Source organism: Gavia stellata, chromosome 3 (assembly GCF_030936135.1).
Source record: "Gavia stellata isolate bGavSte3 chromosome 3, bGavSte3.hap2, whole genome shotgun sequence".
NCBI lineage: Eukaryota > Metazoa > Chordata > Aves > Gaviiformes > Gaviidae > Gavia > Gavia stellata.
This window is the reverse complement of record NC_082596.1, coordinates 98,461,751-98,484,504: the sequence shown is the minus strand read 5'-3', so window position 1 is coordinate 98,484,504 and position 22,754 is coordinate 98,461,751. Positions and strand designations below refer to the sequence as shown.

Below are 22,754 nucleotides of genomic sequence, written 5' to 3'. Positions count from 1 at the left end.
TTGGTTGGTTTTCTTTTTTTAATTTGAGAAAAAGTCAAATGTGATGCAGTAGGTTACTTGAGCTCATGATGAGGAATGCTGGCTTCAGATTTTTCCAAAGCGTGACAGTTTTTTTCCAAGTATTTCTTTAGCAGAGGTTGGTTGATTGGTTTTATGGTCTAGCTCACAAAGAGTTCAGCCTCAGTCTATTCCTCCGTGGGTATCTGTATGTTACAAAACCATTACACCCGTTATCCTGAACAGGGATCTGTGCTGATAAGAGGTCCAGTCAATAGCAGAGGTTTTGCAAGTTTGGCTTTGGGGCTTGATAGAGCACAGGGAAGGGTTCAGAGAGCTGGAGAGTACAGTTTCTGGTTCTGGCTACTTCTGTCCTGCCCCCTGAGGCACTCTGCTGTTCTTTGGAAACCAAGTCAGAGTACACATCTCAATGCACTGTTCATTAGCCCAAGCGCTGTGCAAAACTTTGAGAGTGAGCCTCAAGGATATGTGATGCCCGATCTGGGGATCATACAGAACTCAAAACAGATCTGTTTCACCTGAACATTTTCCAAACATGTAGGCTTTTCAACTGAACTGGAGGTAATGGATTTCCCTTTCTGAGGGTAGGGCTCTCTCTGGATGGTGGATCAAATCTGAGCCCACACTACCACCCTAAAGACTTTGTAACCAGGCGGGAAAGGATTTCCCTCATGGTGATGAATGCCACAGAAGCATATAAATATAAAGGCACTGTTATCTTTCTTGTTGCTAAGTTTCCCCTAGTCAGAGAGAGCTCTTAGCAGCTGTCAGAACTGCTGCACTATAATTTAAAGTGAACTGTAAATCCCTGAGATGGATGAAGGTATCAGGATGGATGATCTTGCAATGGTCAGTAGAGAGGCTGATGGTGATTTCAGTAGCTATGCTTGTCAGTCATGGTGGAAGATGACAATGCAGATTGAAGAGTGATGGTAAAGAGGATCAGAAGGACGCACCAAAGGCTAAAGGACAGGTGCTATAAAACATTCTCCAGCATGCAAGGTTGTATTTTTTTAGCCTCCTCCTGACTGGGAGATCCAGTGCCCCCAGAAAAAAAAAAAAAGTATTCCATACTGCTTGCAAATAAGCAGGTATGATCCTTAGAGTGAGTGAGGTATAGTGTTCTCGTGTCTTCCATTTTTCCTTCTGCATCTCTGTGTTGCCAGCCTTTCTTCTTCTTTCTGGTTTTCTGTTGAAGACAGTCAGCTGGGCTAAACAGGCAACTGGCCCCTGGTCCCTAAGATAATGGATCCAGTAATTATCAGAGGACAGCTTGGAGGGACCTGTTGCTCAGTAGTCATCATGGCAAATACAAACTCTCCAAAATGCAAAGAGGAAGGTGCTAGCAACTCTCAAAAATGCAAAGGTGGCAGCTTGCAGTGTTCTTGCTGTTTGTTTTAGCTTTAATTTGTGTTTAGGAATGAAAATGTTTGTCACACCTCTGAAAACAGGAACACAGTTTGCATAAGCCAGATCCACCACTAAGGTGGCACTGTGAGACGCCTACTCAATCCAACCATATTTAGTGGGGTGCCAATGTAGGAACAGCCATACCAGATTCTACCTGGAGTTCATATAGCTCACCCTTATCTTTGATACTGTCTGGTTGTTTTGAAGAAGCATGTAAGAAATCTTAAGAGTGGAACCCCATGGAGTAATCTGCTCACAGGGATTTTTACTTTCTAACCTGCACCAAAAAAACTGTACTCTGAGGGTTTATTTCTTTTCTTGGGTTTCTTAAAAGCCAAAAAAATCCTATGCTACTTGATATAGTTTTCTGATACTGAAATGAAAATCTAAATTTTCAGAACTCACAGTGTTGAGCACCAGTAACGTTTGGTGGCAATGAATTTCAGAGGGCATTTATACCTGATCTTTTGAGCAGAAAATCTGCAAATACAGGAAGACTAAGCCTGATTGCTTCCTGACACTTCTCTTGGCCAGAACTTCTGAGTCTAAATTTATCAAAGGATCACTTTATCACTGCCTTCTTCAATTTCTGATCCACTTCCAAAATCAGACTTTAGGGAACTATGCTAAGACCTGCTGGAAGAAGCAGGGTCCTGGCTCTCTTGTGAGGGATGCCCATAAAACTTAATAGCATGGCCCTTGTCAGCCCCTAGTGCCTGGCTTCATCAGGATTCCAAACAATGTGCAGCTCCAATAATGCTAAACTAGATGAACTGGGAGCCACCAAGAGACAACTGTGCTATATTTCAGTTTATTAACCATCCAAGCTCACTTTCAAACTCAGGAAAGGCAAATTATAATTGAAAAGATCTCAGTGGAAACATATTCTGCTTTCACGGTCCATGGATATGCATGTTTAAGCTATCATGCCATGACATTCTGCTATTTGATTTATGTTTTTGCTGATGCTTTGACTGAGTAGTTCGTTGCAACGTACTGCTAAATGGAGGAAAAATCAGAAACTGCATCAGACAAACACTCTGTATTTCATTCTAGAAAATAGCTGGCAATTATAATTACTCACCATGTTTCTGGCTCAGAATAAAAGTGGCATTGCACAAAAACCACACTGAACATTCATCGTGATTAGAAAATGCTCCATACCTTGGAGTGCAGTGGAGACATAAGAATAATTTTAAATGCAAATTAAATTGTGGGGGTAGCAAAGAGAACAGATAAAAGACAGTAAAACAAAGCCTTTCACTTTCCTCAAATTAACAGGCTAATGTAGTATAAAAAAAAGCAGTTCTCAGATCTGTGCTAAGAGCTTTCATTTCATCATAATATAAAACAGCAGATCCGTCACCTTTCTCTATTCAGTACTCTTGATTTCGAGGTTGAAGTGAAAATTAGAAGCTGTTCATTCTGGCTCACAGACTGGGTTGCATTTGCTTAGTCTTATTCCATGGCAGTAGGATGGAAAGAGGTCAGTAACACTGGTAAGTACTTATCTCCTGCATCTGATTTTATTTATTTATTTTTAAAATCTTTCACAGTGCTTTAGCTTTTTATCAGTATGTATTTCTTGGAAAAAAGCTACACCATGTATTTTGTAAAAGGCTGTATCTTAAGCAGAAATGCAATGATTCCTCGAGAATGCTTGTATCAGATGTTACAGCTCCTTCAAGAATGAATGAATTACTTAAAGTAGGAATTCTGTAATAGGAAAGGTTTCTGGATAATCTGTATATTTCATAGCATCACTGGAATATTTTGTGTGTTGCTTTTTCTGTGTGCCTTGTCCAACAAGCAGTACCAGGTAAGAAATTAATCTCTTCAAGATGTTATTTGCATTATATTCATAGCAAAACATTTAACAATCTCATTACCCTTGTGGTAAATGATGGAGAAAGTAAGTATTTTACTTACTGAAAGCAAATTATTAGACAAAACACAATGTTACGGTTAATCATTATGAAACACTTAAAAATATCTCAGAATATGAGATGCAACAAGGAAGATCAGAGTGAAAAACAATTTCTTAAGGAAACTTGATGTAGATTTTTTTTTGCCTTGGCAAAGTTTTTATCAAATCAAAACCAGGGGCTTAATTTTTCAGTATGAAGGGTGAGGGGGAGTGGGGGAGATGATCGTAGTGTCACCTCTTGTTGCTAAGTAACAACATCTCCTGGCCATTTTTATCTGATAAAGGAAGTCCAGTTGACGTTATGCATTATTCATCAGAGTTCCAATCAAACAATCAAAATTGTTTGCTTACACTGGGGACATTTAGTAAGATCAAAGAGACCCTCCTTGAAACTACTGGAGCTTATACCACTGCCAGGCAGCTCTTGATACTCGGCAGTAAGTATCGTTTCTGGTTTGGGAGTGCTACAGTAAAGTGAATTGCTGAGGAATTTAAAAAGTTTTCTCATCAGGATAGGCTTCTGAATTTTAGAAAGGACTGCATGTTGATCGATGAAACCTGAACTGAAGGAAAAAGGGAAAGCCTTGGAATCCTGGTTTCCTGATTTTTGCCAACGTAATTAAAGGAATTGATTGAAGCAAGGGTCAGCCTCCCTGCCCCAAACCTTTCTGTTAGGTTTGCATGGAAAAGGACTAGAGGTATTTTTGTCTGTCTGTCTTAAAATAAATGTTGTGCAGAGCTGTTTGTATGCTTATGATTATATGCCATAGCTAACTGAGGCGTGGAGGAGAGAACTGGATTATGTGTTTTCTGCAAATCCTGGTTTTTTATGTGACTTGTTCAGAGTGGAAGAAAATGCAGAAGGTAGCAAGAAGGCTGGAGAAAGGTCACGATAATGTGCATAATCCCAGGAACTCTGCCCGGCAGAGGCAAACCTGATTCAGTGTACATCTTGGACAGTTGTAATCTAGTATCTAGACAGATCTGAGGTTGGGAAGAATGCCAAAATTATAAACCTTAGCTAAGAAGCAATGCTAGGACTAGCCTACCATTTCTTAATGATTGCTCTTATCGCATCCTTTAAAACTGGTGGTGGGATGTTTTGTTGCAACTTCTGGTCAGTAAGAGGGGAGAGGGGAAGGCAAGGTTGGCTTCTGCTCATTTAGGTGGAATGAAATATCCAGAATATCATGTCTTCCTTTCTAGCAGTGTTTTGGCGTAAGCGGCACGAATGCTGTCTTTAATGTAGTCTTGTTACAGTAGTGTCTACTCTGAGGTGCTGGCTGTGGATCTGGCTAAAGGAGGTCCCTGCCCCAAGCTTGTCTGATCTTCTTTTTAAGAGCAAGTGTAACAGGCAGGTGAATCTGAGTATGTATTGTAAGAAATTGAGACTGTGGCTAGAATAAAGGTGCTTGTACTAGGAAGGTACTAGGAATCTTGCTAATACTGCAGTAGGACTTTTCTTTTATGTCTTTAAACAAGGATTTAAACCAAACATCCTAAAATAGAAAAGGACACTTATGAAGTTCTATGAATAGCGATTTGAAAATGTTTTGACCCTAATATGCCAAACGAAGTACTTTAGTGACTGCCTACACAATCCTTTCCTCAAAGAAACTCACCGGCATTTTTTTGTCTGACATCTCTGTAATCTTTCCCAGGAATCTGACTGATCATCCATAGCGGAGTATTGTACACAAACATAAAGTTCCTTCAAAATGGACTACTTTTTGGATGTCGAGTCTGCTCACAGACTGTTTTACAGTCAAGGAGCTCAAGGTAAGAAACTCTGGTACCGACTCAGAAAACGACTATTTTAACTGTACAGTTAAGACGTGTAGGGCCAGACAAGGGCCAGCCCTTATGGTTGACCTACTGAAGTGTACAGAGGCCACAGGGAAAGGCCTTCAAAATGCATGGGGTGTAAAAGGGATTACAAGAAGAGTAATGATAGGGTTGATCTGCCCTCTCAGAGGTTAAGGAAAAACTATGAGAGCAGTTGGGTGCGCAGCAGGAGCAAAAGGAACTGCCAAGATCCAGGCTCTGGTGTTGCAGAACCCAAATGGACAAGTCAGAGGGGACAGCAATGGCCCGCTGCTTGCTGTGTAAGCCTGTGGTGTCCTTCCCCTTCCTCTTTGCTTATAGATGCTGTCAGGATCATAACGTGGTGTTATTCAGTGCTGCAAGAATAACTGGTTTGGGAAAGCCCTGAGGCAGTCCAGCACACTATGCAACCAGCAGGCTCTCACTGGTCCGCATCCTTCCCTGTGAAATGCTGGCCCCCACCAAGCAGCAGCAGTGCGAGAGAGGGAAAGAGTAATCAAGCTTCTTTGCTTTAATGTAGTTGAGACTTGTTCACGACATAGATGATATTTTTGGTAAAATCAGTTCACATTTTTCTCACCAGCTCTATTTTTGGAGAAAACTCGCAATTTCAGAGAGAAGGGTTTTTTTTGTTCCTTCAACTTTAAACACCATATTAAATTGAAGAAAAATGTAAGAACCAAGTAGCTCTATCAGCCTTTGGTTTTGCATACTGTCTGTTTTCTGAAAGCGTGATCTAGCTTTTTCCCACCATTAATTTCATCAGTTGCTAATCAAATTCAAAGTCCAGCCAACAGAGTTCTGCCTTCCCTCTGGAGGCCATTCTCCCAGAGCGACCTAATCCACCCGGGGGATGCCACCGTCCCAGGATACACGGGGGTCAGCACTGCCTTTAACCTTTGGCTCAGCTGAGATGCTGCTGCCTAACACGCTGCTTTACCCAGCTGCTGCCCCAGTTGGTGTGATACATTTTCATCTGTACGAGTCACAGAGAACCTTTCTTGTCACAACACAGCCTTCTGCCTTGAACAACAGAAGCAAACGCTAAGCACCTCAAAATCAGGGAAAAAAATCAGCTGAGGTCAATGACTGATTTTGCTGGCTTTTTCTCCATCTCTAAAATGCAATGGACACCTGAGCATTGCTAGAGAAGTAACATTAAAATAAGTTCTTCAATATCCCTATAAGAACAAACCCCTTTCTATTCCATAGGAACTAAAATTTAGGAATCTACAACTTACTGTTTTACAAGCTATAGCAATTTATCAACAGCATCCCTATGCATTGCAAGGTACAGAGGGGACTAGGAAGAAGAAATATGTATTCATGCAATGAATGTCTATTACAGTAATGTGCACAAGGTGACTAATAAGGGTTGCACAGGCAACCTTCACTGTAAGTATTTCCAAGAAGGCAAGGGAAGAAAACATTATCTTGCCCATACTTGGAGAAATTATATTGTTAGTACATATAGAAATGCTTGTACTGATCAGTTAGATGCATGACTGAAATTTTAACCTTGGCACCTGGTTGATTCTTTGTTTTAATGCAATTATTTTGCTTTTTTAAAATGCAAAATGAGGAAAAAACTCCGTCATGCAGAACTGTATTCCTTGATACAAAAGTCATCAGCGGGGGATTGACTGTTAGATCTGTCATGCGGGATTCTATTCCTTGGCCAAAAAAAGTAGGACCACTGAGACTTGGGGGTTTTTCATTCCCCTGCTTGTGAACATTTTATGAAAGATGCCAATGACATGCTTCCACTGTGCACCACAGCACAGTACAGATGCTCCCAAACCCTAACTACCTCCACAACTGGAAACAGTGCATCGATATAAGAGCCATGCTGCACTTATGCTCTGTCCCCTTCAACTTTTCACCTTTCTCTTTGCTCCTCTTAATGCATATTCCCCAGCTCCCATCCTTCACACCTCTTACCGCACATGCTTGCAAGACCTGTTCCCCAAACTCTAGTATTCTCCCCTCTCTTCTCTCTGTGTTTGAGGTTAGCTGCTTTCAAACAAGCTGAGTGCCAGCAGGGAACTCGCTCTGAGCACAGAAATGACGATGCTTCTGCTCCACGTTCTCAAATGCTGCAACACAGCAGCCCCCTGGCAACAGGAGAGGTGCTTGAGGGGAGGGATGGATGGACAACCCCACTAGCAATAGGTGTGAGAGACAAAATGTGGCCTGTGCAGAGAGAAGTTTCAGGAGGCTTTCACTGTCTGAGGTAGCACTGAGCATCTCTGAGGTGATAGAGGTGGCTTCAGCAGGCCAAACAGTAAACCTCTGGAAGATTTTCATCATCAAGTTTTCCTGTAGCAAATGCCTTTATCACTGTCCTTAGCCCCAGACTTCTTGATGGTAGAAGCTTCTTCCTCTGAGCTATCTTACACTCTGTACACAACAAGGAACTCAACCCTATCGAGTGTGCATTGATGCTGCCTGTACAGCTCTGGTAACTCCTCTTGTCCTTGTACCTTGTGCCAAGTTTTAAGGCTGTCTTCCACAGAACAGGCATTTCTATATGAGAAAATGGCATGATTTCTCCAAACATGGGCAAAATTAACATATTTCTTTCCTTACCCGCCTTCTGAGAAACAGTTAAACTGTGTTAGCTATAACTTTCTGAAAAAACAAAAAAATACACCAAATGTGAGGCACCTATCCGCCATAAATAGCATAGCTCAAGTAGCTAGTTTGGAACTGAACAAAAGGTCTGCAAGGAAGCATTGTCACCAGATCTACCTAATGGGATCGCAAGTAACTGTTTGATGCTAATATAATAATATGATGCTGTTAGCAAATCACACTATCAAACAGCATGTGTATATGCATTAAAACTGCATTATGACAGAATTGAGTGAAAGAAGACTACAGTATTCTGCCATTTAATCAGAACACGTTATAGGTATTATTATTACTTTAGTTATATTATTAGTTAGCATTACAAAATGCTCTGTTTATAGACTGTAGAATGGTGGTTTATGACCCACTTACTCTGTGAGATTTGAAGATTTCTGCCTTTTAATCCTTTGATCCTCCAGATCAAGAAAAAAACTCTTTCCAACGTTTTCACATTAATGATGTGACAGTGTTACAAATGGCAGCTGTAAAGCCCTCATTCTCATCTGTACCCACTCCTTGTGGGTGGAAGAGAGGGGAAAGAATAGGACTGCAATATGTTTGGAAGGAACTCAAAGAGCTATGATGACATTGCTAGCAGATGATACTAAATTCCAGCTGACCTCAGGTCTTGCGTAGTTGAATGCAGGGTGCTCTGACCTCAGCAGACAGACTGAAACAGGGTTTTGGCCCCCAGCAACTAACTGGTTCTCTATCCCTTGCTGCCTGCACTAACACCCACACCTCATCCCTACTCCTGCAGAAAGCTGAAGAACTGCCTTTGCTGCTGTAGGGTAGGAGGAGAGAGGTGTTACCTTATCAGCTGCCTCCTCTCCCATCCTCTCCTTCTGCAGAAGCAGCCATCACCTCACTCCCGTGGGCTGAGCGCAGAACAGAGGATGCTTGGCCATTCGGGCTGCATTTGCTGTTCAAACAGCTGTTCCCTCTTTCCTCCAAGGAAAGTGAAGCAGGAGGGATAGAAAAGTCACAAAAGCTGGATCTGGCAGTAGGATTATCTAGATTTAGAAAACTTGGTAAATGAAGCCAGCTGGCTGTAGTCTTCAGATACAAGCCAGAAATATCCTAAGCCCTGCAGCCCTCCATGACTGTCTCTTCTGTGGCTGTATGTTGGGATCTAGGAGATGGGGGCTGTCCTTGCCAAGTGTGTAATGCCTGGTGACGCATCTGCAAATGAGAAGCAGGAAAGAAGGGACTGTGATCCTCTGGATCCAGCCCCTTGTCCTAGGAAAGTCTGAATCTGAAATCTATGCATGGAGATGGACTTTAATTTTCAAAAAAGTCTTCTCTCTTTGAAGTGTGTGGAAGATACTAGTCATTCTTGGATGTAAATGTATTCTAAATAGAAATCTACCATGGCTTTCAGCCATGAGGGCTGAAAGTATATAATGGGGCCTGGAATAGGATTCAGCTCACTTATCCTTTAGGTGTCCTCAGTGAAGATGTTTCCACCTGAGACTTCTAACTAGCCTGGCATGTATCAGTGGAGAGAAACAGTCATTTTAAGAGCAGGTTCACCTAATCTTAGACATCTTCCTTGGGATAATATAAAACTTGCCGTATTCTCTCTACTGATTTTGAAAGCCTACACAGCTAACTTGAGTGAAAGGTACCTGTGGTAATGCCATTTGTTTGCATAGAGGAATCACATGTTGACAGGACCTAACTCAGGAAAGGGAGTAACTTCCCCAAAACAGGTCAAGTTGTAATCCAAAGCTGTAAATGTGCAGATCCCGTCTTGACTGTAGCCTACTTTGAAGAGACATCAACTTTGATCTTGAAGTTCTACTTGAAAGAAGCTATGCTTTGGGGCATGCAAAGAAAGACCTCATATTTGACAGAGCTGAGCAGGCTGGCGCTGAGGAGCAGCAGAAGCAGGCTGCCCCATAGGGGGAAGTGAGCCAAGAGTCAGCAAGATGGGCAGAGGCAGTGACCTCCCCTATGAGAGGTAAAAGCGCTGCAGCACACGAGTAGGGCAGGTCTGGTGATGGTCACCAGGTTCAGCCAAGAGTCCAGATCATCAAACAAAACCATGGTGATGAGGCAGGTACGAGGCCAAGACATCAAGTCAGCAGTCTGGATGTGGATCAGTGAGGAACGTAGTCAGCCACAGCCACAGCCTCGCTCAGCAAGTGGGCAACGGCCTCAGTGTAAACATAGCTCCCAGAAGAAGGGAGGAAGCAGCTGTTGAGGCTTCTTGCCACTTTCTCAAAGAGCTCAAAAGCTGGTCAGGGCTTCTCAAGCCGCTCTCCCCAACAGCTGTGCCATGTCAGAGAGCCTGCCTTGAGCATAGCCAACTACGCTGTGTGCAGGGAGTGCATACAGGGCCCTAGCCATTGTACCTATCTCTCACCTAAGCTTGTTCAGGGTTAAGAAACAAGGAACCCCTCCCTTCTGTTGTATACAAGGGGGTGGAGCCCCTTGGATGAACTCTAAGAGAGAAGAATGACTTCTGCCCAGTACATTATAAATGAATGCTTTAGGAACCGTCATAAAAGGAGAGTTGCCCATCACAGACTGTGCGTAGCACTTTTCTGCAGCTGTGATGGAAGGGGTCCTAAGACTCACACCCTCTCTTCGTGCATCTAGCAACCCCACACCATAACCTGATGGGACAGGCTGGACGTCATGCGATCAGGATGCCATTCTGGGCTGTGTGAGTCCACCTTTGCACTACAGTTGGATCCTCCTGTCCCTACTGGGAGTCCAGGTTCTGCCCTCAGGCGACTTCAGATTCAAGGATAAAATTGTTTCTAATTTCCTGGAGACCTGTGCATCCACTTTTCCAGTCTTATCTCCTTTCACATCAGCAGGGGCACGAAACTTAAAATTAACTGCATTAATTGAGTATTTCCAAGATGCTCCTACATACCTTGAAGTTGCTTGCCAGTCCATTTGGCAGGATATACTGTGCATATTTAAATAACTGAACAAAACTCTCTTGAAGGCTTATCTTAAAACTATCTTTTGTGTCTATAAATAATTTACAGATCCACTTACATTTAGTATGTTTTTACTGGCTGCAACATTCCTGCAATCTACTTGATGAATGTAAGGAGTGAATAAAAAATGTAAAGTAGAAAAAAAAATGGAAATAAAAATACAGTACATACGGCCAAGCGATAACAGATGCACAAGATTGTATAAACACATAGGGGAAGATTGCTTAAAAGGTTTCAGGAAATCCTTCTTGATCAGTTTTCCAGGTTTAATAAAATACTCCCCCAGGTATAGTTTTAATTACACATTTTCCTCTTGTACTCTGTCTCCACAACATATTTATTTCACTGTGCTTCACTTTTGCTCATTTATTTTAATTCACACAGTGCTGACTCATTCTAGATGTTTGACTTTAGTCACTGCTGACTATTCAGTGCTAATTCCCTTCTGCTTTTGCATATTAAATTATGTCCAGTATTTCACAAAAGCGTATTGCTGCAATATCCCCAGATCCTAACTCAGAATGATTCTACTGCAGATGTTCCTTATGTGAAGTAACGTTAGGATACTCCATCCACCAAAATGTTATGATTAATCCATCCTATGGATTAACATCTTCTCAAAGTTATGTTATTTTACAGGTCTTTTTCTTTTTTTATTCATGTGATGTCACTAGTTCTTAGACTAATAACATTAATAACAGAAGAATTAGTAACAGCAAATGTGCATTCCTGATGTAATTTCCCTCCCTTTAAATCCCTGGAAGTAACTGATCAACATCAACCTTTTCCTCACCCTTTTTAAATCTTTTTTTTCCCTTTTCCCACCTCCTATTCTGGCATATCCCCATTACTGAAAATTCAGGAACAGGCAACTGAGTGCCATGATCAGCGTCTCTGGCTTGCAGAGCCAGGTAGCCTAGCTTCACCAGTTGTATAAAAATAGCTCACGATAAGTTGCAGTAATTGTACTACGGCTGCTTTTTGTTCATTTATTTCAATATCCAGTCAGCCAAATTAAAGTCAGAAGAAATAAGGATCTTCTAATTCTCAGCAGCATATCTGAATAAAACTAGGATGTTTGAGATCCAGTTCTCTATATCCCTAAATACAGAAAACTTTAGAAAACCTATACATGGATCACACTTGAAAAAATTTGATTCTGAAAACTCAATCTAATTTTTTTCTATTAAAAATTAATTTTAAATAACCAAGCCTCTAATTGCCTCTATTTCATAATAATTCAGCTGTTTTATTTATTTTTAATACTCTGGTTTCTGAAGCCTATGCCTTTGGACACAACGGCAGAGGAACAAGCATGTTACCTCTAAAATGTACGAAAAATGCTAGTTAGGCATATTGTGCATACGTTTACCCAAATGTCACAAACCAGTATAACAAGTGTAAAAGTGGAGATCCTGTTGCATGTGTGCTATTGTTTGCAACCCTCAGGCCTGTGTTTGAATACTATGTATCTAAGTACTTTCTTTCAGATTACTGATGTCCATCAAACACGTGTCAAAGATCTCAACAGCTTTGCTTTGCAGACACAGAGCAATCCATATGCATGTGCTTCTGTGTTTATCCAGGAGACATAAGCCTATAAATCATTCTTCATAAATGAAAAATTATGTCCTCTCCAGTGCTTGCACACATCTTCTACTCTCTTCCTCTCCTGCCACTCAAACCCCATTTCCCATCTCTAATCCTTCGAATATTGTTCTTTATCAGTTGCATTTAAAACAAGACAAAAGTGAAGTGGCATTAAATCAGACTAGAAGATATTTTTTTCCTGGTAAACATCCATTTGGACCCATTGCTTGGTCTGTCTTGAAAGAATATTCATCATTTAATGATTTTTTTTTTTTTGGCACAGATGGAATATGTACATGCTATGCAAATTAGGGTTTCTAGATGAAGACCCCACTGAGCCAAAAATGACCAGGGTATTAGTGTCACCAATGAGGTATTTTAAAAAAATTTTAATAGAAGTCGATTGATAAAAGTGGATGGAAAAATCTAGCTTAATATTTCACATTTTCGCTGACTAATTTTTAGGAGGATGGCTTTTCACCTCTGAAAGTTTTCTGATTAAAAATATCCAAAATTTTTCTAAATAAACACAAGTCTTTAAAAAATCAATATTATAACTCTTCAAAACATGAAACTAGTTCTTGAAAACAAAAATTGGTACTAATATTTTTACTAAAATATATGGAAATGTATTTTAATGAAAAAAAATGGAAGCCATTGAAAATTCTTTGCAAACTGTCCCCTGTGTTTTCAATAATTTCAAACAGCACTCAAAAATTGGACCACCTGTAGATGTAACCAAATATATTGAAATTATATGTTCAAAATGCCTATGAACATGCAATATAATAATTTACGTATTTCACATTCTCTTCTCCCAAACACATACTTGTGTCGTACTTCAGTAACATACAATATTTTGAAACAAATATGAGATGATATATAATTCATTCTAAGGTGTCATTACATCCATTACGGCATTTCTATTTTTAAGGTATTTTTCATCCATAAGCAACCTTTTCCCTTTCTAACAAATACCAGACAAGATGTTTCCACAATGTGCCAATCATGGTGTAACCCTATGAGGAACAACGCAAACAGAATGAAAGAATTTAACCAAAATGACTGATTTGCCTTCCATTTGCTATTAGAGTGGCTGCTTAACATGAGTTTTCGGACACTGGTCTCAAATCCATTTGCAGCGTAAGCGGGCCCCTTAACGTGTATCGTAATGTCATTCCTTTACTCCAAGACCTTCAAGAGGACACTTTCTAATGTTCCTGAAAAACCATCTAAAAACATGTCGCGGAGACTGAGCTGGTTTGTGGAGAGCAGCTGAAGCTAGAGACGCTGGTGGGTTACCAGTGATGGACCCAATGGTCACCCTGGGCAAACGTTGACAGCTTTACTAAAAAATATACAGCAAGTCATTCTCGTAAGAAGGAGTGCTATGGATTACGGTTAGAAAAAGAGTGTGTACAGGTATATTCATGGCATGCATAAATATTCAGCATCACTGTGTGGATATCAGAATGTGATCAGTTATACTTTCCAGTTCCGAGGCTGCGTAAGAATTGATCTTAGGGCTTTATTGCAAAAAATTTTAATACTTACTAGCTGCCTCTGAAATTTTTCCAATGTTTACTTAAAATTTCCAGTCATTCTTGAAAACTGCTTTTGGTAATATACATAAAGGGGAAATAATCATGATTGTCAAAGTAATACATAATGATTACTCCAGGAAATGTTTTCCAGCATCCACCTACCTCTAGTCAAAATGAATACAAGCCAGATCCCAATATTTTGACCCAAAAGGTAAAAAAGATTTATAAACAATTATACCGAAAAGCCCGCTCTTATCCTCTGTTTACCATAAATGTATATGCAATTCGGTGTTGGGTTTTTTTCCACATAGATTCCTGTGCTGTGATCCAGCCAGCCCTAAAATGCATGGGTACCCCTTCACTGACTTTAACTGCAGCTAGATCATGCCAGTTTTAAAAGACAAATCTTCTACATGGTTGTTTTATGAGATGTTTTTTACAATGCTGAATTCATATACAGATAAATCTTCCTTAAGTGTAAATTTGATGATGCAGTACACAAAATTCTCCGTAGCAGAAATTTTCCATTCTCTTTTATCTTCATTACTGTATATGCCTATTACAAGGGAGTAATAGTTTACAGTCTAGTTGCAGTGTTTACTTTAGCTTAATCTAAATAGTTGACCCCATTAAATCAATTTCAACACTTGCCCTTTGCTTTTATTTCAAATTCAAATGCTAGGTTGGAAATGAGCAAAAACTTGAAAGAAATCTATTTAAAACCAGAAAACGAGTAAGTTAAACCAGAAATAACAGATACCTCCAGCAGCACAGATTTGCTTGTTTAGTAAAATACATAATGCTGCAAATTGAAAAATAGAGCGTGACAGCTTTTGTTAACTCATGTTAATTATATGCTATCATACCTAACACCTAAGTCAGGTTTCAGGCATCTGAAGGCTTCTGATTGACAGGTATTATTTGGAACTCTAAAAAACTTTTAAAAGAAAGGATCACAGTTAGCAGGCTACACAATACGCTCTTAGTCACTATCAGTCATGCTCCCCAGTCCCAGCAGGAAAATATAGTTCATTATTCGTTATTCGAAGTGTGGTGTCTTGCAAAAGCCCTAAGATAAAGACTGTTATGCCAGATAATGCCCAAGCAGCAAGAAACATCCAGGGTTTAGGCTCCTAGGCTTGTACAGGGTCCCACATGAAAGTTAATGTTAATAGTACCACACTAAGGGCAACGACGGGCTTTCAAGCTGAAATTCTCTTTCCAGCTGTATATGAGGTTGGGGGGAAAGAAACACACTGAGAAGGTACTTGTGCATGGTGCTCACGCTTTCAGTGATCAGCCAGATCCCATCTAGCATTTGCAATAATCTTTATCTACTCCAAGAGAGAACTGAGGTGGATATATTTATAGAGACTCTTCTGTTTGTGATTTGTAATTTCCAGGCTCAGTGCCCAAAGCATTCAACAGCCACTCACAATTACGTTTCATGTAAAAAACACCTACATTACAGGGACATTATCAAGGCTGTAAGGTCAAGTGCTAAATATTTAGGCAATGCCAGAATGAAGGTTGCCTCTGCAACATTAATTGAGTCTCCTTATACATATGTATTACAGTACAGTTTCTAATTGTATGATGACACAGTAATTTTTTTACTATGCTACCATTTGCTTCGTTGGTGCATGGAGTGGGCAGTGCTCACTTAGTGAGCCAGTATTAAATATTTTGCTTTCTCCTCCTTGAAGGCATGGCCCCAAGCCATTTAAAACCTGTTCAGAAGATAGAAATCTTAATTTCCTCATGGGCTTTTCATTGGTGCTTCACTAAAGTATATGAATACTTTACAAATATTAATGAATTTATATCTTCACAAAATCCCTACTGGAAAAAATGATGATTGTCCCTGTTTCACAGCTAAGAAACTGAGACATAAAGTGATCAAGAGCAAAAAGCAGCTGTTAATTTTGAGTGTCCAAATTAAGACAAGAAACTGAGTTTTGGAAGAGTTGCTGTAGGCATCACGTCATGTCTCCCAAGCACATCTTCCACTGATTACTGCAAACTAAGCAAACACTTAAATACTTCCATTACTCAGGCATCACAGCTTCAAAAACAGTATTCAGAAAAAGAGAGACTGCAGCTATTGAAAAGTTGCGAAAAGAGTGGTTTAAGTGGCAAAACTAGGAACTTTGAACAAGCAATCTGTGGCAGGAACAGAGCTATAACCTGTGTCTTTGGGGCACAACGCAGCAATCTTTTCTTGGCATCATTCAGTGCAGCTCTTAAATTCTGTGGCATGTGAGGCAGGGACCTTACAGCAAACAGCCTCTTCTACTGCTTGCTACAGATCCTGTTTTCCATTGAGTGATTTTCTTTCTCTTTTCTTCTCTTTTTTTCTTTTTGTCCCTCTTCCTCCCTCTTCCCATTTCTCCTTTTTCCCGCTATTCTCCTCTTCATTCATTCTCTCTTACTAGCTCGTCGGGCAACTCTCCTCACCGTGCCCACGCTGATGACAGCATCTTCTGAGGATGACATAGACCGGAGACCCATCAGAAGACTCCGGTCTAAGAGTGACACCCCTTACTTGGAAGAAGCTAGGATCTGCTTCAACCTTGATAATGGTAAGACCACCCCTTCCCCAAACAGCATATGGTATTAATTAAAGACATTTTTTGAGATGCAGATGGATCAGATGATACCTCCTTGTTCACCAGTAGTATGGTGGTTCACCAGACATCCAAGGATGTGACGGCTTTTTAACTACAAGCACCTGCATATGTATGAGCAGGGATCCTTTTATTCAAAATTTTGCTGCAAGTACTAACTAAAGATTTTCCCCTGTTTTAGCTAAGGCGAGCCAGTGAGTTCAGAGCGAAAGAGAACAGCTTTGCAAAAAAGATACATTTATGTCTTCTCCACTCCAGTCATCCAGGAACGTGAAAGTTCTTGCGAACACTTTTGAAGGGATTGGAGCTAACAGCAGACTTCAGCTAAACCCAATATTACAACCATGGAAAAACATCCAGCATGCCCCAAAACCTCTATAGGTTTAATTGGCAAAAGTGTAATAGAAAACTTAATTCTGCAGGATTGAGCAAGAGAGCTGTCCCCCAAAATTCAGACTGCCTACCGTTACTATCAATGCCTACAGAGTTACTGAGCCCTGGTCCTTTTTCTTATTGAGGTTGACCAAAACAAAAGATTTTGGAAGTACTGACAACTTTGTGACTTTAAGCAGGCTGGGTTTTCTTTAAAAATTTTGAAATAAATAGGATGAACTAGTACACTCACTGGCACACATTTTAACTGTTTAGCTCTTACTCTATGCAGTACTTTTGTGCTATCCAGATTAAATAAAAAAAAAATTTATTTGTAATACACTAAGATATACGTCCCAAATGAAATTGGTGCCCTAACGTGGCAGGCAACCTGCAGCCGCATGGTTAGAAATAACATCTACATAATCAGATGATTTTTAAATAGAGAAGACTCAACAGGGGAGAAGCAGCACAATATCGTCCCCAGTTCCCAGCTGGAGGATGGAGTCGCTGACTTCTGTCCATGGTCACGTTTTTTTTAGGACCTGCCAAAGCGACTTACGAATACAAGTTCCAAGCTTTAAGTAACGGTCAGTGTTAAACATTGAGCGTAAGCTCCTCGATCCCCTCAGTCCCCTTGGCATTTTAAAGCCCTTGGCCTGGTGCACCATTCTGGTTTACTTAATGGGTTTGCCCAAAGAAAGAGGAGAAGGAGTTGAAGGGATGAGCCCTTAGACTTCCCACCAAGTCTTCATCCAGCCGTGCTTTGAGTTTCGGCTGGCAGAGAGCAGTTCAGAGGGCCCGAGACTGGGCAGGAGGTCCCAGGCCTGCTGCGGGGTGGCACCCCGGCCAGGCCCAGGTGCTTGGCGGGGGGGCGGGAGTCACCTCAGCCGGGACTCCCCCCCTGAGGGCGGGAAATCCCCTCAGCCGGGCCCCTGCCCTGGGGGCGGGAAACCCCTCAGCCGGGACCCCCCCCCCGAGGGCGGGAAATCCCCTCAGCCGGGACCCTGCCCTGGGGGCGGGAAAGCCCTCAGCCGGGACCCCCCCCGGGGGCGGGAAAGCCCCTCAGCCGGGACCCTGCCCTGGGCGGTACCTCAGCCAGGCCCCTGGCCCGGGGGCAGGCAGGGCCGGGGGTGGGGAATACTGCTGCGTCCCCGCCGGAGCGAAGGTGGCCGCCCTGAGGCGAGCCGCCGCGGGCGCGACTCGGCCGGCGGAGGCGCTGCCGGCGGGCAGGGGCAGCGGGCAGCGGGCAGGGCGGCCGCGGCCGCTCCCGTCCGCGGATCCTTGACGGGTTTTCCCTGTCTCTCTCCCTCCCTCCCTCCGCTCCTTTCTCCCTTTCCCTCTCTCCTTCCCCGTCCTCCCCTCCCCCTCCCCGCGCCTCTCTCTCTCTCCCTCCCCGCCCGCCCCCTCCGCCCCCTCCTCGCCCGGCCGCCCCGCGCCGCGCCGCCGCTCGCCCTCGCCAGCTCGCCGGGCCACGCTGCTCACCGTGCCCACATTAATGGCGGCATCTTCCGAGGAGGACATCGACCGCAGACCCATCCGCCGCGTCCGCTCCAAGAGCGACACCCCCTACCTCGCCGAGGCCCGCATCTCCTTCAACCTCGAGACAGGTGAGAGCCGGCCCGGCCCGGCGCCGGCCCGCCTCGCCCACGGCCGCCCGTGGACCGGCAGCGGCCGCCCCGGCGGCGGGGGCGGCAGGGAGGGAAGGGGCCGCCCCCGGTGCCGCGGCCTCCTCCCCCGCCAGCGCTGCCGGGCTGCCCGGGGGCCGCCGCCCGGCCCTGCCCTGGCGCTGGCCGCTTCGCACCTCCCCGGCCTCCTCCGGCCCGCGCCCACTGACCGGCTCCCCACAGCCTCGCACCTCTCACCCGCCCCGCCGGGTGCCGGCTTCCCTTCTCTGTTCGGCCCCTCAGAGCCTCCCCTCTCCCAGCGCGCCGTCCTCTCACCCCGCAGAGTGTGGTACCGCTTCCCCGCAGGACTTCTGGTCTGTCCCTCCTTGCCAGGCTCTTCTGGCACCCCTCCTGGAGACGCTGCCCTTGGCATTTTACAAGTCTCTCCCCCTCTCACTCTTCGCCTTCTTCCCCTGATGGGTTTATGCCTCAGAAGTGCAAGGAAACTTGCGCCTGCGTTGTCCACTTTTTCTCAGTCTCATGAGGTGCCCCGTTGTCTCAGCGTTGCTTTTTGTGGCTCTCGATGTGTGTACAGCCTGATGCTTTCTACCAACACATCTCCAGCTCCCCACATTCGCTTCCTCCTACCCGTTATCGGGACGAGCCTCCTGCAAGTCTCTACTGACCTTTCCGGCCCTCTTCTCCACTGCTGCTCTTTCCTCTCTGCCACCTCTTCCTCATGGCTCCTTTGAGATTTCAGCTGTCCCCTTCAGTTCATCCTGCACATGGTGACTATCCTGTCTCTTTCCTACTAGGCCTGTGGTTTTCCCTCCTTCCCTGACCTTTTCTTTCCTTATGGGCTCTGTCAACAGTAAACTTACACCAGAGGTTACTTGCTCTCAAAAACAAAGGAAAAGAAAGTTCTTTCTGTTGGTTCTCTGCACCAAACCAGATTTCCTCTGTCCGTGCGGGGGGTCGTGAGGGAGGATCTGTAGCCAGGAAGCTCTACTGCAGCCTCCCTCATGTCCCAGCAGCAGCGCACAACATGACCCAACTGTGTAACAGTCTTTGATGCTGAGCCTGTCAGCTCACTGCCAGCTGTAAAGGGAAAAGAGCTGCCTCGGAGTTGCTGCTTGCCATGCTGCAGTGTCCCCCATCCCTCCTCTCCCCTTTCAGCTGGCAGAAAGTTGGAGATGGCAGAGATGCGTTTTCTCCTCCGTTTGGGGATGGAACGGATTCCCCTCCCCCTCCCATTATCCCTGCTGTAATTACACCCTTGGTAATGGCTAATACGCAGTTTGGTTTTACCATTGACAAAACGCTTGATTACATCGTACGTTGGGTCATTATTTCTTTCTGATCATGACGTCTTAAAAATTACCATGCCGTAGGTAAGTTGGGTGGCATTTCAGGGCACAGGCTGGAAGTCAGTGCCAGATGCCGGGTTTCAGCTCTAAAGAAGTGGGAGTGAAAATGGAAAGAGCGTCACTGTGCGTAAGGTGTAAATAAAAGGAGGCAGTGTATGGTTCTTTGACTGCTGAAATAACCCTGCCTTGACTTGTGCTGTCACAGGTAATGTTATGTAGTTATAAATAGGTAAACCAGTTAAGAGCAAGGCACCTTCAGGTCACCTGGTGCCTCACATCTCTATGCTGAGCTAGACATGCTGTCTTTACTACAGGTCCCAGAGGATGTGCAAGTCTCTAGGCACCTCTTTCCTGCAATCCACTGAAAAAATTGATAATTACACTTAGCTTCTCTCTGTTCCTCCCCTCTCCCCTGCTCTCTTTAATTTATGTCTTTACTTTCAAACCTGGGAATGGAATTCCTTTAAAAGAAATAATTAAGAGAAACAGTACTGGTGTATCCAGAAATATAAATGAAAAATGTTGTAAGTAGTGCAAGTGTGTGTTTTCATTAATCCATCTGGCAGTGAGTAGTTTTGAGCTTTAAAAAAACCCCAACAAAATTGCTTAGCAACCAGTATTGAGTGAGTGAGCCAAAAAGCAAGTGAAACATGCCACTGGTACCCACTTCATTTCTGAGCCGTTGGTTTTACTCCTGTTTCCTCAGAAAGCACAAACCAGGCAGCCGGGGCTTGAGAACCCTCTATTCCAAGGAAGCAGCAGTTAGAACATTTGTTTAGCCCCTTTCGCTCGTCCTTGGCCACGCTGCGTGGCGCAGGGTTTGCTTTTGAAACTTATTTATCAGGTGCGGTGTTCTTGAACTTATTTTTTTGGGTACGTGTGAAAAAACCCCACCGACCCTGTTTCTGAACTTACCTGGTTTTCATATGCAGTTTCGTTGCTGGTGACGTTACCGATGTGCCACGGCGGGTGCCAGGCCGCCCCCAGCGCCCCGGGGGTGCCGCCCGCCCCGCGGGCGGAGGGGCCCGGCCGCCCGCCTCGCCGCGGGCGCCGCCCTGCGGCGGGGCGGGGGGGCCGGGCCGCCCCGGGAGCCCGCGGGCGCTGTCCGCCGTCCCTGGTGCTGAAGCGCCGGCCGGCGCGGCGGGGGCTGGCCGCGGTAGCTGACCGCTCCGCCGGGGCTGGAAACGGCCTGTCCCGCCTTGTTCTTGTTCTCCCTCGCTGGCCGTGGGCTGGCGGTGCACGTGTGTGCACAAGGGTGTGTGTATTTCTTTGCCTGTGCAGGGGGAAGGTGGTAGAAAGGAAGGAATGCTGGTTCTTCAACCCACTGATGCAGTCCATATCCACAGCTGCTGCTCAACCACTGCTTACAGAGCTATTTTTCTTACAGTTGCTACAAGCTGAGCTGCATTGCCCAGTCATTGTCTTCTGTCAGGACATGGTCAGGGCTGGGATGCAGCATGCAGCTGCTTTGCTGTATTGGAACCTAAGATCCACTTTTATTAATGAAACATAAGCAGATGCAGTGAATACTGCTCTGCTCCACTCTTAATTACAACCACTAGTTAAGAACTAGCAGGTTTTTATCTACTTCAGCTGTAAGTTATAATTATACCATTACTGCTGTTATCTGTATTGTTGAACAACTGAGAGATTGCATAGGGAGTCAATTATACAATTTGGGTATAGCACAGATTTGGTCTGGATTGTAAAAAAACCCCACAATTTGTTAGTGATTAACAGTGCAACTTCTACCTGCCCTTTTCTCTCGATTATATTAACAGTTCTGCTTTGTTTGATTTTCCACACTAGAATTATTATGTTTGTTTCTAAATATTGATCAATTAACTCACAATTATTACCTAGCATGAGTTAACAAATGCAGTTCAATTAGTTTTCCCTGGTATGTTTTTTTTGCTGGTGTTCCCAAAATGATTAAAATACAAAGCTGTTTTCCAAACTCAGGGTTATTCTCCCTACTGTTATAGGTATGCAAATACTATTAATCTGAGTTATGTGCTCATATCAAGAGGATAATTTTTCCCAAAGGATTTAAATTATCTCTTCTGCCAAAATTAATGTAGCTACATAACACCATAAAACTATAGACAGATATGAATTCCTTTTGCATATTTGATACTGAATCCATCCGCATACAGAAATTAATTTTTTAATTTTCTGAAAGACTTCCTCCAGTACGACACTAGAGGAATGTGGAATGTGCTCTCACTTTCGGGTGGTGATCTTTTCTTTTCTTTATTATGATTAGCAATCTGGCATGGCTCCATCTCTTAACATCCATCTTTGGCTTTTCATACACATCTTCTCAAAAGCAGTTTTCAAATTGTCTTTCTAACTTTCTGATTCAGGCACCTAAGAGCTAATCCCATATTGCTTCTTAAAACTTGGGCCTCCATCTGCGACAGTTGTCCAATAGAATAATCCCTTTCCTGGTCCTGTGCCAGCTGACAAGTTCAAGTGTTTTTTACAGGTTTTGACCTATTACAGGTTTTGAATGATTTCTATTCTTCCTGTTGCAAAATATTATACTTTTAAAAGGGCAACGCATAGTAGGTAGCTTTCAAGCTTGATAAATTAGCAGAGGTGATGACCGATAAGAAAACTGACCATTTAAAAACTCTCACTAAATGATCCAAGATGTGTGAGCTTTTCTTCTGCTTCCCCCTTCATGTGGCTGCTTGGGGGGAATCCCTGTCAGAATTTTATCGATGTTTGTTAGGGGAGGGGGGACTACCACACTGAGTTGATCTGATGAGGTTCTCTTTTAACCCTTCAAGTGTCAGTCACTACTGAAGGTACTTCTATATACAGACAGATACTCTTACTCCTTCTTAGCCAAAAAAGAGTAAGCTTTGTACTGCA

At 43.5% G+C, this 22,754-nt stretch overlaps 1 protein-coding gene across 1 annotated transcript in view; it reads left to right on the top strand.

Moving 5' to 3' along the window:
- The first annotated feature begins 5,076 nt into the window (after positions 1 to 5,076).
- Positions 5,077 to 22,754, top strand: part of PHACTR1 (phosphatase and actin regulator 1) — a 306,757-nt gene continuing 289,079 nt past the window's right edge. Inside the window, exons 1-2 of the mRNA XM_059815260.1 lie at positions 5,077 to 5,134; positions 18,364 to 18,510. Of these exons, the coding sequence (XP_059671243.1) occupies positions 18,399 to 18,510 (112 nt within the window). The 5' untranslated portion in view covers positions 5,077 to 5,134; positions 18,364 to 18,398. The remainder of the gene's footprint in view (positions 5,135 to 18,363; positions 18,511 to 22,754) is intronic.